This window comes from Solea solea, chromosome 1 (genome assembly GCF_958295425.1).
Source record: "Solea solea chromosome 1, fSolSol10.1, whole genome shotgun sequence".
Classification (NCBI taxonomy): domain Eukaryota; kingdom Metazoa; phylum Chordata; class Actinopteri; order Pleuronectiformes; family Soleidae; genus Solea; species Solea solea.
The window spans coordinates 22049182-22065647 of record NC_081134.1 but is presented as its reverse complement, the minus strand read 5'-3'; the positions used below and the strand labels follow the sequence as shown (position 1 = coordinate 22065647).

General features: G+C 41.7%; 1 protein-coding gene across 3 annotated transcripts in view; it reads right to left on the bottom strand.

The window, feature by feature from the left end:
* Positions 1-16466, bottom strand: part of LOC131456171 (disco-interacting protein 2 homolog C) — an 84219-nt gene that overhangs the window by 2699 nt on the left and 65054 nt on the right. For 2 of the 3 annotated variants that reach the window (XM_058624235.1, XM_058624252.1), the window contains exons 21-37: positions 16264-16378; positions 15721-15922; positions 15339-15439; positions 14730-14810; positions 13942-14065; positions 11301-11422; positions 9330-9441; positions 9128-9237; positions 8608-8738; positions 8339-8507; positions 8083-8253; positions 7443-7472; positions 3094-3155; positions 1730-1787; positions 1515-1589; positions 771-945; positions 503-626 (exon numbers count right to left, since the gene is read on the bottom strand). In XM_058624235.1, coding sequence (XP_058480218.1) covers positions 503-626; positions 771-945; positions 1515-1589; positions 1730-1787; positions 3094-3155; positions 7443-7472; positions 8083-8253; positions 8339-8507; positions 8608-8738; positions 9128-9237; positions 9330-9441; positions 11301-11422; positions 13942-14065; positions 14730-14810; positions 15339-15439; positions 15721-15922; positions 16264-16378 — 1962 coding nt within the window. The remainder of the gene's footprint in view (positions 1-502; positions 627-770; positions 946-1514; positions 1590-1729; positions 1788-3093; positions 3156-7442; positions 7473-8082; positions 8254-8338; positions 8508-8607; positions 8739-9127; positions 9238-9329; positions 9442-11300; positions 11423-13941; positions 14066-14729; positions 14811-15338; positions 15440-15720; positions 15923-16263; positions 16379-16466) is intronic. The other variant, XM_058624244.1, reaches the window with a different exon arrangement.

Genomic DNA, 16466 nt, shown 5'->3' with positions numbered 1-16466 from the left:
TTTGATCTCATTTAAAATAAAATCTAATCATATAAATTTAAATAATCTAGTCTAATCTAATTTAGTCAAACCTAACTGTGTGTGATGTCATCATAATGGTGTATGTGTGATGACACCATGTGTGTGTATGTATGACGTCATTGTGTGTGTGTGTGTGTGTGTGTGTGTGATGTCATCATGTGTGTGTGTGTATATGACGTCATCATGTGTGTGATGTCATCGTGTGTGCCATCATCATGTGTGTGTGTATGACGTCATCATGTGTGTGTGTTACGTCATCATGTGTGTGTGTATGACGTCACCATGTGTGTGACGTCATCGTGTGTGACATCATCATGTGTGTGTGATGTCATCGTGTGTTACATCTTGTGTGTGATGTCATCGTGTGTGTGTGATGTCATCGTGTGTCATCATGTGTGTGTGATGTCATCGTGTGTGTGTGATGTCATCGTCTGTCATCATGTGTGTGTGATGTCATCATGTGTGGATGTGTGTCTCTGACCACTCAGTGATGCTCTTGTGAGTCCTGATGACGGACGTCTCGATGTCGATGGGATGATATCTCATTCCTCTGAGCTCCATGGTTTCCTCTAGAGCTCCAACCACATACAGAGCATCATGACGCTCTGCACATACACACACAAACACAAACACACACACACATGAACACACACACACACCGGTGTTAAACAACTGTTTTGATAGAACCCAGTGTAAATAATAATCCAGTGTGTGTGTGTGTGTGTGTGTTTGTGGTGTTGACCTCTGACCTCCGCTAGCATCAGTGAGTTCAGTTCTGCGCAGGAAGCCCAGATATCCGGTCCTGGCCCAGACACTCTGTGTGTCTCCAAAGCTAAGTCTGGAGCTGAAGTGGTCTGACTGCAGAACCTCGTCCCCGTACACTCTGAAGTAGCCACTGCAGTTATGACCACTGTGGACCCAGATCTGCACACAGGAGACACGACACAGGGGACACAGGAAACAAATATCATTATTATTATTATTGTTAATAGTATAATTATTATCAGTCAGTCAGTCATCATCTACCGCTTTATCCTCTGCCAGAGGGTCGCGGGGGGTGCTGTGCCAATCTCAGCTACATCGGGCGATAGGCAGGGTACACCCTGGACAGTTCGCCAGTCCATCGCAGGGCCACATACAGAGACAGACAAACAACCATTCACTCTCACACTCACTCCTATGGTCAATTTAGAGTGTTCAATTTACCTATCCCCACATTGCATGTTTTTGGACTGTGGGAGGAAGCCGGAGAACCCGGAGAGAACCCACGCACACACAGGGAGAACATGCAAACTCCATGCAGAAAGGCCCTTGTTCCAACCGGGGCTCGAACCCGGGACTTCTCGCTGCAAGGCGAGCGTGCTAACCACTACACCACCGTGTGGCCCGTATAATTATTATTGTTATTATTATTATTATCGTTGTTATTTTTAATATTATTATTTTCATTATTATTGTTATTATTGTTATTGTTAATATTAATAAAGACTCACCTCTCCCAGATGTGATTCTCCCATTGGTCCTTTAGTCTCTGGGTTTGCGATAATGATTCTGACTCCAGGAAGAATCTGTTCACACACACACACACACAGCAGCAGCAGTTATTGTAGTATATTATATTATATAATATTATATATACATACACAGTTATTATACTACTCTAACATTTATATTATATATTATATAATGTATATATACACACACACACCTTCCCAGATTCCATGAGTGACAGACTGTGTGGTGATCCTCTCTCTACGAGTCTGACTCTGTGAAACAAACACAAATTTTAGTCAACATCATCAACAATCACTATATACATCAATGTTTACATATATATACATATATATTTACATATGTATGTATGTATATATGTATATATACACAAACATATATACATATATTAAATAAATAAAATAAATATATTATTAATTTAATATATGAATATATTATTAAAATTATTATTAAATATATTAAACTACATAAATATATATATATATACATATATACATACATATACAAGTAAGTATATATGTATGTGTATATGTATATATATATATATATATGCAATATGCAGTGTTGGTGTGAACTACGGGGGAGCTCACACCTATAAACTATTGTTTTTCGATTGATTTGTACGGAGCCCCGTACATGACATGGTAAAAGAAGGAAAATAATTGTTCCCATGAAATAGTATTTTGTGTGCACGTTATAGCTATTTTGTTATTATTATTTTTTTTACCATGTCATGTCCGGGGCTCCGTAGATTTGATTAAGATTTGATGTGTGTATGGAGGTTGGATTTGATATGTGCTGACTTAAGACAAGTAGATGTACAGACTTGTAAAAATGGATGTGTTGAGTTGATTATGTACTTTTTTCTGTAGTGGAGATGCAACCTAAACCGTGTTGTGCCATGCCGAGGCGAGTAGAGCCAGTGGAATTATGCACTGGAGGAAACATCTGATTGGGATTTCGATGTTTTGAAAGACGTAAATTTGGCAGGTGAATGTGCTCTGATACGTGTTTTGATATCGACTGTATGAATGAGGACATGAGACAGAGTGTCAGACAAATGCTTCAGGCTCAGCAGGAGGAGGAGACACAGAGAAACTCTGGGTTTGTTGAAGAAAACCTGCCAGCGAGCAGGTTAGGTTCACAGAGTATGTTGCCGGGGTAACTGACTCAGTGTTAAGCTGAACTGGCTTTGTGAAACCGAAAAACCAGAGTTTCCCTCGTCTCAGGGTTAACTAACTCAGAGTTTTCACTAAACCTGCTTTCTGAAACGGGCCCCTGGTGTCATGAAGGTTTGACGACATGAAGGAACCACAGTGGAACCACAGTGCAGATGTTTTTATTTAAAGATGGACAGGTCACCTTGCATCAGCTGCAAATGAGGCGTGTCCACATTGATCTGGAGGGAGGAGCTAAAGACGAAGAGCCTCCTTCTCCGAAATGTTAGTATTTAATCATTGCACCTGTCAATTGAGGTTCTTCTCACATCCTGACTGATCCTTTACCTTTGGCCCCGTGACTGATTAAGCTTTGTTTCATTCTGTTTGGTGCTGAACTCACCTGTCGTGTCGCAGCGCTCTCATGTCCACGAAGACGGTGGTGGGGTCAGGTCCCGACGTTCCCTGTGAGGGACAACGAGGACACAAGAGTCAACAACAACAATAATGACAACAACAACAACAACGAGGACACAAGAGTCAACAACAATGACAACAACAACAACGAGGACACAAGAGTCAACAACAATGACAACAACAACAAAGAGGACACAAGAGTCAACACCACAGAGTCACACAAGAACAACAACAACAACTAGGACGAGGACACAACAGTCAACACCACAGAGTCACACAAGAACAACAACAACAACTAGGACGAGGACACAACAGTCAACACCACAGAGTCACACAAGAACAACAACAACAACGAAGACACAAGAGTCAACACCACAGCGTCACAGAAGAACAACAACAATGACGACAACAACAAGGACACAAGAGTCAACAACACGGAGTCACACATGAACAACAACAACAAGGACTAAATTGAGAAAGCTCTGGGCTCATTACAAGCAAACAAATCTCCAGGAGAAGGTGCGTTTTTCTCCTGAATTTTACAGGGAATTTAAGGATTTACACCTCCCACTTCTCATGGATGTCATCAACTTGGCCACTAAGACTCAAACACTTCCTGAATCATTCTCCACAGCCATAATCAGAGCCGGATTAAATAAATGGACTACACTAGGCAGACTGTATTTTTTGGGCCCCCCTCCATCGATGTTATTTATGAATTGAAATCTGAAACTTACCAAGTTACACATTTTACTGAATTCACATTTCACATAGCGTAGTCTTTGGTTACGAGTTGGTTCTTAGTATGCCAAAATAAGTCATGTGTCGTATATTAAACAGTCTATCAGACTATTTTTTGATTTTTATTACCGTATTTATACGTTACTACAAGGCTCTATTAAATGCTATTAAATTATCCTTATCTTATCCATTGCGAGTGTCATTGTTAAGGCAGTAGTACCAGTAAATCACCAATAGGTGTCAGCATTGCTATGTAAACAGAGCAAATAAGATAAATGTTGTAAGCTGTTGTATTTTGCAGAAAATCTTAATTAAATGTGTTGATTAAATTGAATAGTTTAATAAGTAGTCAAATATACAAAGACCAATAAAATGTGCAGTAAGAGAAACTGTGCTGTAGTGGTAAAGATGTCAAGCATCACCTCTCTTCCATTTTCTGGTATTCAACACTCAGCAGCTCAGCTCCTGGTCTGGACTGTTCAGCAGTTTTCTCCACTGGTCTGGATGTTTCTCTGGATGATGAACTGTGCAGTGTTGTTTTTGGCAGCCTTTCTAGATTTAGTCTTAGTTTTAGTCTTTTGGACTAAAACGCTTATTAGTTTTAGTCACGTTTCAGTCATTTCTATAGTGCAGTGTCACACATAAGTTTGACATGAAATTTCCTCCGCCGGTGGTGCGCCGCGAACGACTCTAGATCGGCTTGGAAGGGCTCGGGGCGAAGGCGGTTTACAGCGAACCCCCGGCCAGACCTCGCCGTGGACATGTGCACTCGCTGCGGCTTCTGTTGGCCAAATTTGGGTTCGGCCCATTATTTATTGGTTGGGTTCAAACTCTATACCATAAACCCCAGGCAAAAATCAGCACCAATGGACAGATTTCATCTACATTCCCTTTAAGCAGATCAAGTGGACAGGGATGCCCTCTGTCTCCAGCACTTTTTGTCTTGGAAATTGAGCCTTTAGCTGAAGTAATTAGACAAGATCCTGATATAAAGGGTTTTCAGGTGGGTCAGACAGTTCATCAAATTAATCTTCTAGCAGATGACATTATTTTGTACTTAAAAGACCCTGGTAACTCTCTTTCCAAATTACAAACTGTACTAAATACCTATTATAATAGGTATATAATCCATTGACAAATTTTGATCACTCCAAACTCCAGCGCACAAGTCCATTTAGATGGCCTATGGATGGTATAATATAAATACCTTGGGATATTTGTAGACAACAACCTCAAAAACCTGTACAAATTAAATTACCTCCCACTGCTCAGTAAGATTGAGGATGATTTACGTAGATGGATGGGCTTGCCTCTCACCTTAAGTGGTGAGAGGCAGAGTCAATTGTATTAAAATGAATGTACAACCGAGATTGCAATATCTGTTTCAATCCCTACCCATTCCATTACCACAATCCTTCTTCAAAGCTCTCAATAGATATGTCAGACAATTTTTATGGAATTGTAAATTGCCCCAGATATCCATGGCAAAGCTGACATGGGACTATGGCTCGGGGGGACTTCGACTACCAAATTTAAAAAAACTACTACTTGGCAGCTCAAATGAGGTTCATCTCATCCTTTTTTGAGGGCAGTGACGCCCCTTCTTGGACACAAATTTGACTGCACCCCCGAAAGAAAAGGTCCACAGTGACTTCTTTTATAAGCATAATACACAACAAGACAGATAACCCAATATTGAGGCATCTGATAAATTTGGTATGAGGTTCACAAAAGTCTTGGATTGAAGGTGGGACTGTCACCTAAAACACCTTTAAAGCAAAACAAACGTTTACCCATGACTCTTGATAATAAGATTCTGGACATGTGGCATCATGAGGGAATCCAACACTTGGAGAATTGCTTCGACAAAGGACTTTTCATGTCAATTGAGCACTTGAAGAGGAAATATAACTTGTCCAATCAAACCTTTTACTGTTATCTCCTTTCTGAGAGCTAATTTGGGTCCTGAAATGACTCTGCCTGTCATGAATGATGTTGAAAGATTTCTTTATGATGGGAACACACCTAAATATATTCCTAAAATGTATCGCCTGTTGTTGAATGAGGGCCCAAAACCAGGTGTGCATAAGTTTAGAATGGGAGTCGGATCTCGGTATTGCAATTGATGAACAGTTTTGGACTGAATTATGTCAAAACAGCTTGTCAACTATTATCAATGCCCGGTATAGATTGATTAACTATAATATTATACATCAATTATACCATACCCCAGAAAAATTACATTCATTCAAATCTAACCTGTCAGAAATGTGCTTCAGATGTGATACTGAAGTTGGTTCCTTTTTGCTTTGTACCTGGCTGTGTATGAAAGTTAGGCCTTTTGGCCTGATATCCGCTCCACTTTAACCAGGATCACAAGAGTTAATGTTCCTGTGGACCCTGAACTTTGTTTAGAGTCACACAAGAACAACAACTACTACAACAACAACAACGAGAACACAAGAGTCAACACCACAGAGTCACACAAGAACAACAACAACAACGACGACAACAGCAGCAATAACAAGAACCACGACAATGACAACAACTACCACCCAACAACGACAGCAACAGCAACAACAACGATAAAAACAACAGCAACAACAACCAAAACAACAACAACAGCAGCAACAACGACAATGACAACCACCACAACCAACGTGACGACTCGTGTCGCCATCACGGACGCTGGGAAGGCGGGAAATAACAAACAGCAGTGGTTTTTGGAAGTCAGTGGAAAGAAATTGCGATAAAAATAAAGTAAAAAAGGAAAATAAAAGCATGAGAGAAAAAAGAAGGGACAGACAGATGGATGTCAGAATGATGAGACAATAATTTAGAGGTCAATTTGATTCAGGAGAGAACACCCCATCACCAACCCTTCACCCCCACCACCGGACACACAGGTGCATGCTGGGAGTCACAAGCCCACACACCAGGAAGTTAGTGCAGAGTGAACTAAGGCAGAGACTTTTTATGTTTTTGTCTGAAATAAAACAAAATAAATTCAAAACAAAAGCGGCAGATTCTCACATTTAAAGAAAAATGGATTTACTTCAGGTGTTTGAAAGTGTGTGTGTGTGTGTTATATGAAGTACTGACACGTACAGACGCTCGCTGACTTCAGCTACTTCACCAGCTCACTCTCCCACACCAAAGCCCAAATCAATTTTTGGTGGGAACACAGGAGGTGCTGGTCCTCTGCTGCCTCGTGTGGTCACTTTGTGTCACACGTAAATCTGAACAAAGGATTTCAAATGCCGAAATTACAAATTAACACATTTGAACTTAGTGATGGAGGCAACAGTGGATCAACAATTTCTGTGTGTGTTGTTAAAATCATTGATTTTTCTCTATGGGCTTTGGTGTGGGAGTGGTTTACAAATGTATCGTTGACTAAAACTGACTTAGACTTTATGGGATTTTGTCCCCGGCCTCCCTTCAGTGTTCCCTGTGTAACTGTGATTTTTATTTTGAAAAACTAATTTTCTCCCTTGTCCCTCAAACCAGCTGATGAGTGACAGCTGAGAAACAGTGGTGGTGACACTGCAGGTGGAGGTGGTGGTTGTTTAGGGGTTGATGGTGGTTCCCTACCTGCTCGGCAAGCTTTCCCAGCCTGTGAGGCTGCAGCAGCACAGACAGGAGGAGGAGGAGGAGGAGGGGGAGCAGCAAGGAAGGAGGACGGAGACAAAACCAAGTATGAGATATGTGGGTGGCGTTATGTATAAAACAAGGAGGGGAGATGAAAAACAAATAAAACATGAATGGCTAATATTAATATTGAGGTTAATATTAGTTTACTAAAGTGTTCATTTAATATTTTAAATACATTATTAATATTATTACAGTGATTATGGTGCAGGAGAGTGCGAAATCCCACTGGAATTTGGAAATTCCCCAAAAAAAACTTGCAAAAACAGATCCAGAAAAAAATCATGTAAAAACAGATCTAAAAAAAAAAAATCATGTAAAAACAGATCTAAAAAAAAAAAATCATGTAAAAACAGATCTAAAAAAAAATCTCGTAAAAACAGATCCGAAGAAAAATCTCGTAAAAACAAAAAAAAACTCTCTCCTAATGAAGATCTCATGTTTTTTGGCCGAATATTCAAACTTCTGATCTCTGACCTCGAGCAACTTGTTTCATAATAATAATAATAATAATCATAATAAAAAAAATGTTTAGTGGTAAAGTGACATAGAAGAAGACTGAGGTCAGAGGTCAGGGACTCACCTGCAGACAGATGGCCAGGTTCACCCTGCAGCCGAACGACGTGCTGACTGCTCGAGGGTGCAGACCCAGGTCCTTGAAGAGTTTGGAGAAGGATTGCGTAAGCGCAATCCTAGGACGCTCCTCTGCCACGACCACGCACGTCCTCACGCGGGACAAGTCCACGCCTCTGGACTGAGGGACACGAAGAAACGAGCATGTTTACAGAGCCTCAGTCGTTTGTTTGTTGGTTTCCATGGTGAGTCGGCACGACTCTTACCTTGAGCGAGTCGGTCTGCAGGCCCAGGCCTTTGGTGCACAGCTCCATGACGCTGTAGGAGCAGAAGGTGTCCCGTACTTTGTACTGACTGACGGACGACAGCCACAGAGCCGGGTTCACCTCCAGCTCTGACGGAGGGATCAGGATGGACTGATGACCTGAGTACACACTGCAGACGGAAACGTTCAGAAGTCAAACTTTATTGCTCAGCTGTGTGTGTGTGTGTGTGTGTGTGTGTGTGTGTGTGTGTGTGTGTGTGTGTCTCTGACCTGCATAAGCACCAGAGGACGAAGCCCAGGCCACAGTACGGGTCCAGGCAGATGGCGACCTCTCTGGACGGGTAAAGCTCACACTGCAGCTTTATGGAGCGACAGAAGGCACTGGTGGCTGTGTGAGACATCTGCAGCCACACAAACACACACACACACACACACACACACACGCACACACGCACGCACACACACACACACACAAACATGTTGTTTTAACAACATAAAATACAGATGAAGCAGTTTCCTCCATCACTCACTCAGACACACCAAACCCATAGAGAAAATCAGTGATTTTAACATCACAGCACACAGGAGTTGTTGATCCACTGCTGCCACCATCACTAAGTTAACAGTCCTATTTTGTAAAATTCGGCGTTTGAAATATTTCATTTAGACATTCCTCAGTGACACAAAGTGACCACACGAGGCAGCAGAGGACCAGCAGCTCCTGTGTCCCCGCCAGCTAAAATCACTGATTTTCTCTAGTGTGTGTGTGTGTGTGTGTGTGTGTGTGTACCTTGACTCCAGCCAGCATGCCTGTGGTGGAGACACTAAAGTCCAGGTAGGCCAGAGTATCAGGATCAGACGGTTTATAAAGCGGTGGAGGTTTTTTCTTTGGCAAATCGTCTGAAGAGAAACATCATCATCATCATCATCATCATCATCATCATCATGTCCTTACACACACATATATACTGTATAATTGTGTGTGTGTGTACCTGTGTCCAGGACAGGAGGCCAGGTCCGGACGTCGACAGTCGCTGAAGCTTCCTTTGACCTCAGCAGTTTAGAGATGAGCTGTGTGGTCATCACACACACTGAGCGGCTGACCTGCACCGCACAACACACACACATACACACACAATGCCACGTTACTTCATTTTGTCAAGAACTAGAATCATCGCCACCTAGTGTCTGTCTGAACAACAGCTTTCACTGATTTTCAGACAGAAGGAAAACAAAGGCCCTTTCTCAATACTCAAGTACACAAGTATGGACTTGTATATTTGAGAAGTACTAGTGCAGTACATAGTTGCCAATTACAGAGTACACAAGTATGATCTCTTCAATTAAAATAGCAGCTACTTCCTTGTTCTACTGTTTGAATGATGGGTGGCGCCAAGTGCTAAGTGTTGATAAATGAACATATAAAATTTAAACTTTTAAAGGCGACATAGAATGCTTGTATCACACATATATGTTAGTTATGGAGGTCTACTTACATATATTAACTTGTTTTCATGATTAAAAACCTCCTAATCGCTGCAAACGAGCCGATCAAAATATCTCCTCGCTGACGCTCTCGTCAGCCGCGCTGTTTCAGACCAAACAGTTGCTGTGATTGGCCAGCCAACAAAAGCTTTCCTACTGTCCTGTGATTGGCCAGGTACCTGGAAGTGACGTAATAGATAGGCCAGCGCTCAGATACACAGCTCCCCCTCTGGCACGGTGGATGCTCTGCATCTCAGCAGCTACAACGATACTAGTTCTTCTTCTTCTTCTGCGGTTGAATGTACGCAACCGGATGTGCCCGGACTAGTGCCGCACCGGGAGGCGCTACGGTGGTGAGGATTTCTGATGACGACATCAAATTAAGGAAGTGACGATCCGCTTCGCAGAGCCCAGGAAAACAATACAACACTATTTTCTCAGCAGTGGCTGAACTGTTTGTTCTGAAACTTTAGGGTTTCATAAACGAGGTAATGACGCAGATACACACAAAAACGCAGCGTTAATTGGAGCTTCCGGTCTATGTCACCTTCAATAAATGCTGATATATTGTTTTTATTTTCACATTTTAAATATTTAACTTTATTTAATTTTATTAAAATAAACAGTACCATGTGGAAAATAGATATATTACAGCATTGTAGTGTAGTATATATATATATATGTATATGTATATATATGTATATATATATATATATATATATATATATATATACATACATGTATATATATATATATATAGATACATATATAGATATACATACATATATAGATATGTATATGTGCATATTATATTTAAATACAGATACAATGACCGTGCGACTTTAATATAAATCTAAAATTCAAAGTTAAAATAAATGAAACATTAATAATATACAAACTTTGAAACTGTCAGGTCAAAACATTTACATTAAAAACAAAATAACACGTCAACAACAAATCTATGGATCACATCAAGCATCTAATGACAGAGACGTCATTATTTCATCAGGACAGGCCGAGGTAATGCTGCCCTCTGCTGGACACTGTGAGCACCAGCGTTCGCAGGGGCGGAGCTTATCACCTCTGGCAACGTTGCTGCCAAACTATAAATACGTCAGATCTTAATACACAAACCACATGTTTGAATTCTAAATGACTCAAATGATCTTAAAACTTTGTTCAGGGACACCATAAATATTATTTCAGGTTTATTTGTATTATCTGCTGCTATGTTCCACCCAAATGCATTCTGGGATACATGACCTTCCCAAGTACGCTCAAGTAATTTTATCCAGCACCTATGCTGGATAAAACGAGCTGAGCGAGAACACTGCCGGGTATGAGAACCGTACTCGGATATTGAGAGTATGGATATTGAGAAAGGGCTTGCATGTATTGTGAGGCCATGACCTTGACCTTGACCTTTGGTCACCCAAAATATAAACAATGAATCCATGTGAACGGAGCGTTCATTTTACCTCCACGATCATCTTGACGGTGGGCAGCGTGGTGGTGATGTTCTGCAGGTGAGGAGGTCGCACCGTGATCGGCACGCAGCCGGCGTACAGGCAGCCGTAAAATGCCGCGATGAGGTCCATGCCTGGAGGAGGAGGAGCAAGAGGGAAGGAAGGAAGGAAGGAAGGAATTAATGTGCTGCTCAAAGAGCTTTTTTTTAAAAAAAAACACAAACCAAAATCCCAGATGTCACTGTTAAAGGGAAAGTTTTTGAAGTTTAAATGTTTGCTCCCACAAACTAATCCTACTGCGTTCCGAGTCAGAACTGGTTCCAACTGACCAATTCCATCAGAATTGTACGCCTTCTTAACGATTCTGTCATTTCACTGCACAACGTTTTTTTCCGGTTTCCCCGAAATTTTGCGTCGCAGTACATTTACGTCACACTCTGCGCCGACTCGGATCTTCAGACCACACAAGGAAGCATCATGGAGAGGAGAGAGATCCAAAGTCTGGCTCCGTTTCACCAAACAGGCAGAAAATTCTGCCGCTTGTAATTAGTGCAATGCGTTAATATCGTGTAAGTGTACTGTGTACCAAGAATGTCATGTGTTTGACCGCCTGCCTATGAGTGCTAAAGTTTCTGGTCAAAGCTCTGCTGCGACCTCCGTTGACAACGGTAACGTAACTTTACTAAAGTTCACACCTTTAGTGTGGAGCGCTCAAGAATCCTCGCAGAAAAGGCAGACATGCTTGTATTCTTACATAAGAATTGCTGATGTTCATTAAGTGTACTGTGACAAGCTTACAGTAGCGTTATTTTGTGTTATATTATGCAGGCATACATGCCTATTTATCTAAAGTGGATGTAGTTATGTTCACTGTTTCATTTACAATTGTATATCCCTTTTTAGAAAAGGAGTGTTAAGCAATCATTTTAGTGTGTTGGGGATCAGCTCATTCAAGATGGAGTCACATGCATCTTGGACGGAGACCACATGGCCCTCAAAGACAAAGAGTGTCATAAAACTCAGTCTCTAAAGATCCCTTATCTTCCACACATCAGTGGGTAACCCACTTTGTGACATGTGACCCACGTAACAGGCAATACAAAAGCCAGGTTTCCCCTCCTCCTTTCTCTTCTCTTCTCCATCTCACTGGAGGACACATGATCCTTCATCACAGAGCTAAACAAGGTTCCAGCAGCAAGAGCATCTTCTCTGCTCGCTCATAGCAGCCTGCTATCCTCCCATCAGAGGCAGCGACACCAGAGCCTGCCTAAGGATCAACCAAGGATCCAGAGCCAGGTTAGCTCCAACTAGCTCACTTTGTAAGGAGGAACCTGAGCCACAGACACCAGAAACACAGTCAAACATCTACCGTTCCTGGACCAACAGACAGCACCTGAAAAAAGAACACTTTTGCATCTTTTAAGGACTTGGTGACGTAACTGGGCCTAGCATCGCATCACACTACTTGGCTAAGCACAGATGAAATGTTGTGTGGAGCTTACTCGCCCACACACAGTGTTGTTGTAATGTCTAGATTTAGGTTAATATGACGTTAGTGATGTCCATGCTTCTTAGCTTTCAGCTCTAGATGTGCATGCTTCTAACCTCTCATCTAACCTGATTTAACCTCAGTTTACAAAAGCAGTTAACAAAGAAACACAGCAGCCATGCACTCAAGAAGCCATCTTTGATTCCGCCATCTTGATTTGTAGTCTACCTCTGTCTGACTTGACCATTTGACCTGCACACACACAGACTCCCTCTTTCTCTCTCTTTCACACACACACACACACACACACTGTATATAGTTACATTTAGTAGATATTCTTGTTTAAATCTTTGATGTCTTTTTAATAAATGTTTTCTAAAATATACAGTCTGCTCTGATTAATATTGCACAAGTGTGTATATTGCCAACCTCTTCCCTGTAGAACTCCAATCCTTCAATTCACCTAACTATTGATGTAGTATTGTGATTTATCAATTATTAAGTTAATTATTAATCATAATCCAAATTGGTAGACGTTAATTTATGAGACTGTTTTTGGAGGTTATGAATTCAGAACCGATTGTCCTCCTCTGTTTGAGAGGAGTGGTGCCCCGATTTGAGTTTGACTCGACTTTTTATAAGAAATTAATTATTCCATAATTAATTCATTATTAATATTCTAAATTCATAACGAATCACGCTCCTAAACCCAACAAGTGAAATCGAGATTAAGCTTGCAGTAAGTTACAGGAACAATGTTATTGTGGCATACTACATGACTATTTTTCTAAAGAGGACTTGTATGTCCACTGTTACTTCATTTACAATATCCCTTTTAAGAAAAGGAGCGTTAAGCTGTAATTTAGCACGCAAGCATTTAGTAAGTATTACAATTCTATTCCTGTTTTTATTTATTGTATCAGTTTAAATTATTTAGACTATATACTTTCTTTCTACACCAAATCTTGTCTTGGTGTTGCTCAGTATGTTCACAGTCTTGTGCATACATAATTTTGGGGAAAAAATAAAATGGTTGCTTTTGGTGCAGAAGACTGTGTAGAAGTCATTTTTTCCATTCATTTAACTACTCAGGAATCGATAAGAGAAATGATAATGAATTGGAATGAACTTCCATGTTCACAGCAAAGATGAAGTGTTTTTTACCTGGAGGATAAACCAGTGCGACGTGGTCTCCGTCCTGCAGGTGGCCCCGTTCAGCCAACATGGCGGCGATCTTCTCTGCTCGCTTATGTAGCTGGACGCACGTCAGAGTGCTAGCTATGGTTCCCTGGAGGTCACACACACATGCACGCACGCACACACACACACACGCACACATGCACACACACACACACACATTGAATCCCTTTCCTCTCTGTGATATTAAGTGTCATGTGATTATCTGATGTGTCTTTGCTCACTTACTCTTATGTTAAACAGATAGTTTAGGATGTACAAGTGTGTGTTGTAGAAGGGAATGATCACTCTCCCACACCAAAGTCCATAGAGAAAAGCAGTGATTTTAACATCACACACACAGGAGCTGCTAGTCCTCTGCTGCCTCCATCACTAAGTTCTAATGTCTGATTTTATCAATTCTGTATATAAATTCCTTCATTTATAATTACTCCAGTGACACAAAGTGACCACATGAGGCAGCAGAGGACCAGCAGCTCCTGTGTCCCTGCAGCTAAAATCACAGATTATCTCTGTGGGTTTTGGTGTGGGAGAGTGAGTGGTTTACAGTCGTCTGTGTAACAGTGAGATAAAGACGTGATCGTGTTCTTAAAAACATCGCAGCCTTAAACTGACATAGATTTTATTAGTCGAGTCTTAATATTAAATGACTAAAATCAGTTTTTCCTGAACCTGAACTCTCTGTTCCAGTCAGACAAAATCAAAATAAAAGCTGAACTTATGTGTGTGTGTGTGTGTGTGTGTGTGTGTCTTACTCTGGAGTTGATCAGTGTGTACAGGACATGGTCCGGTGTGGTCTGAGCTCTCCACTGTAAAACCTCAGACAGGAAGAGGAACTGTAGACAAACACAAGGTCACAGGGACACAAGGACATAGGGACACAGGGACATGAGGACACAGGGACACGACCTGGTGTTTCACATGAGCACTGAAACATTCATTTGACTTCAGACAAGACAAGAACTGGATCAACAACTCCTGTGTGTGTGATGTTAAAATCACTGATTTTCTCTGTGGACTTTGGTGTGGGAGAGTGCGTGAGTGTGTGCGTGTGTGTGTGGGTGGGAGAGTGAGTGGTTTACAGAAGTGTGTCTCACAGTGAGATAAGGACGTGAACATGTTCTTAAAGACACCAAAGACTTAAACTAACGAAGATTTCAGTGGATAAACTTTTTGTTCAGGGTTAAAAACCTCAGAAACTGCTGCTGCTGATTATGCAGATAAAAGTCACGTGTGTGTGTGTTTGCATGTGTGTCTGTGCGTGCGTGTCTGTGTGTGCGTGTGTGCATGTGTGTATGTGCGTGCGTGTCTGTGTGTGCGTGTGTGCATGTGTGTATGTGTGTATGTGCGTGCGTGTGACTCACCTGGTCGTTGTCTTCGATCTGACCCAGATCTTGACCGCTGGCCTGAGCAATCCTCTTCCCTGACACCAGATTACCGACCATCACAGACGCGGGACCGATCTCTGAGGACGACGAGGACGAGGACGAGAAGAAAAAATCAGATAAAGTCAGAGTCAATAAACTTGATAAATCTTTAAGAAAACAGGAATTTTGTAAATGTTTGACAGACATTTTTGGAAACATTTTTAGAAAACTTTATTCAACTTTTTAAAAAAATGCTAATTTTTTTTTAAACTTGGAGAAATTTGTTCAAACTCGATAAAACGATGGAAAGTGTTTTTTTTTTTTTTTTTTTAAGTTCATTTTAGCATAAAATTTTGCACAGATCTTGCTGTGTTCTCACCTGGCTGCTTCTGCCGTGGTTTGGGCAAGTTGGTGACGCACGTGTGCGGACACATGAGCACGTTACAGGGGTGCAGCGCCCCCTCCAGGAACAGCTGCTTGGTCTCTGACAGGTGGATGCCGCCCAGCGGAGTCTTGGGCAGAGTGTTGGAGGGAACCAGAGCCAGGCAGTACACGCCCACCTGGTGGATGCTGTCGATCGCCTGCGATGTTGAAAGAAAGAAAAACCGTTACGTTTGTCGGGATTATGTTTAATCACGATTTACTCCGCTGTTGCGATGTTTTGAATGTCGCTAAGCCATCTTGGAATTCTGCGTTGAGGTTACTGCGACTCTCTCGAGTCAGAAATCTGACTTCTGACGACAACTGGAACGCACAATAACAACCTATCGCCCCCCCTGTGGACGTCTGAGTAATAACCTGCCCCCCGCTCCAGGACTGTGTATGTAAAGTGGTCATGTGACAGATTCCAACCGTGTTTAAAGTAAACAAAGTTTGTGTTTTTTTTGACGTGCGGTGTTGTGTGTGTGTGTGTGCGTGTTACCTGCAGTACTCGGCTCATCCACTGGAAACTATCCTCCTCAGTGGAATCTGGACGCTGCTCAGCAACGACAACAATCCGCTCGTCGTGGAGAACTGTGATGGAGAACACTGCTATCCTGCAGCACACACAGAAATACACACACACACACGCACAACCACACACAACCGCACACGCACACACACACACATAAACGCACAACCGCA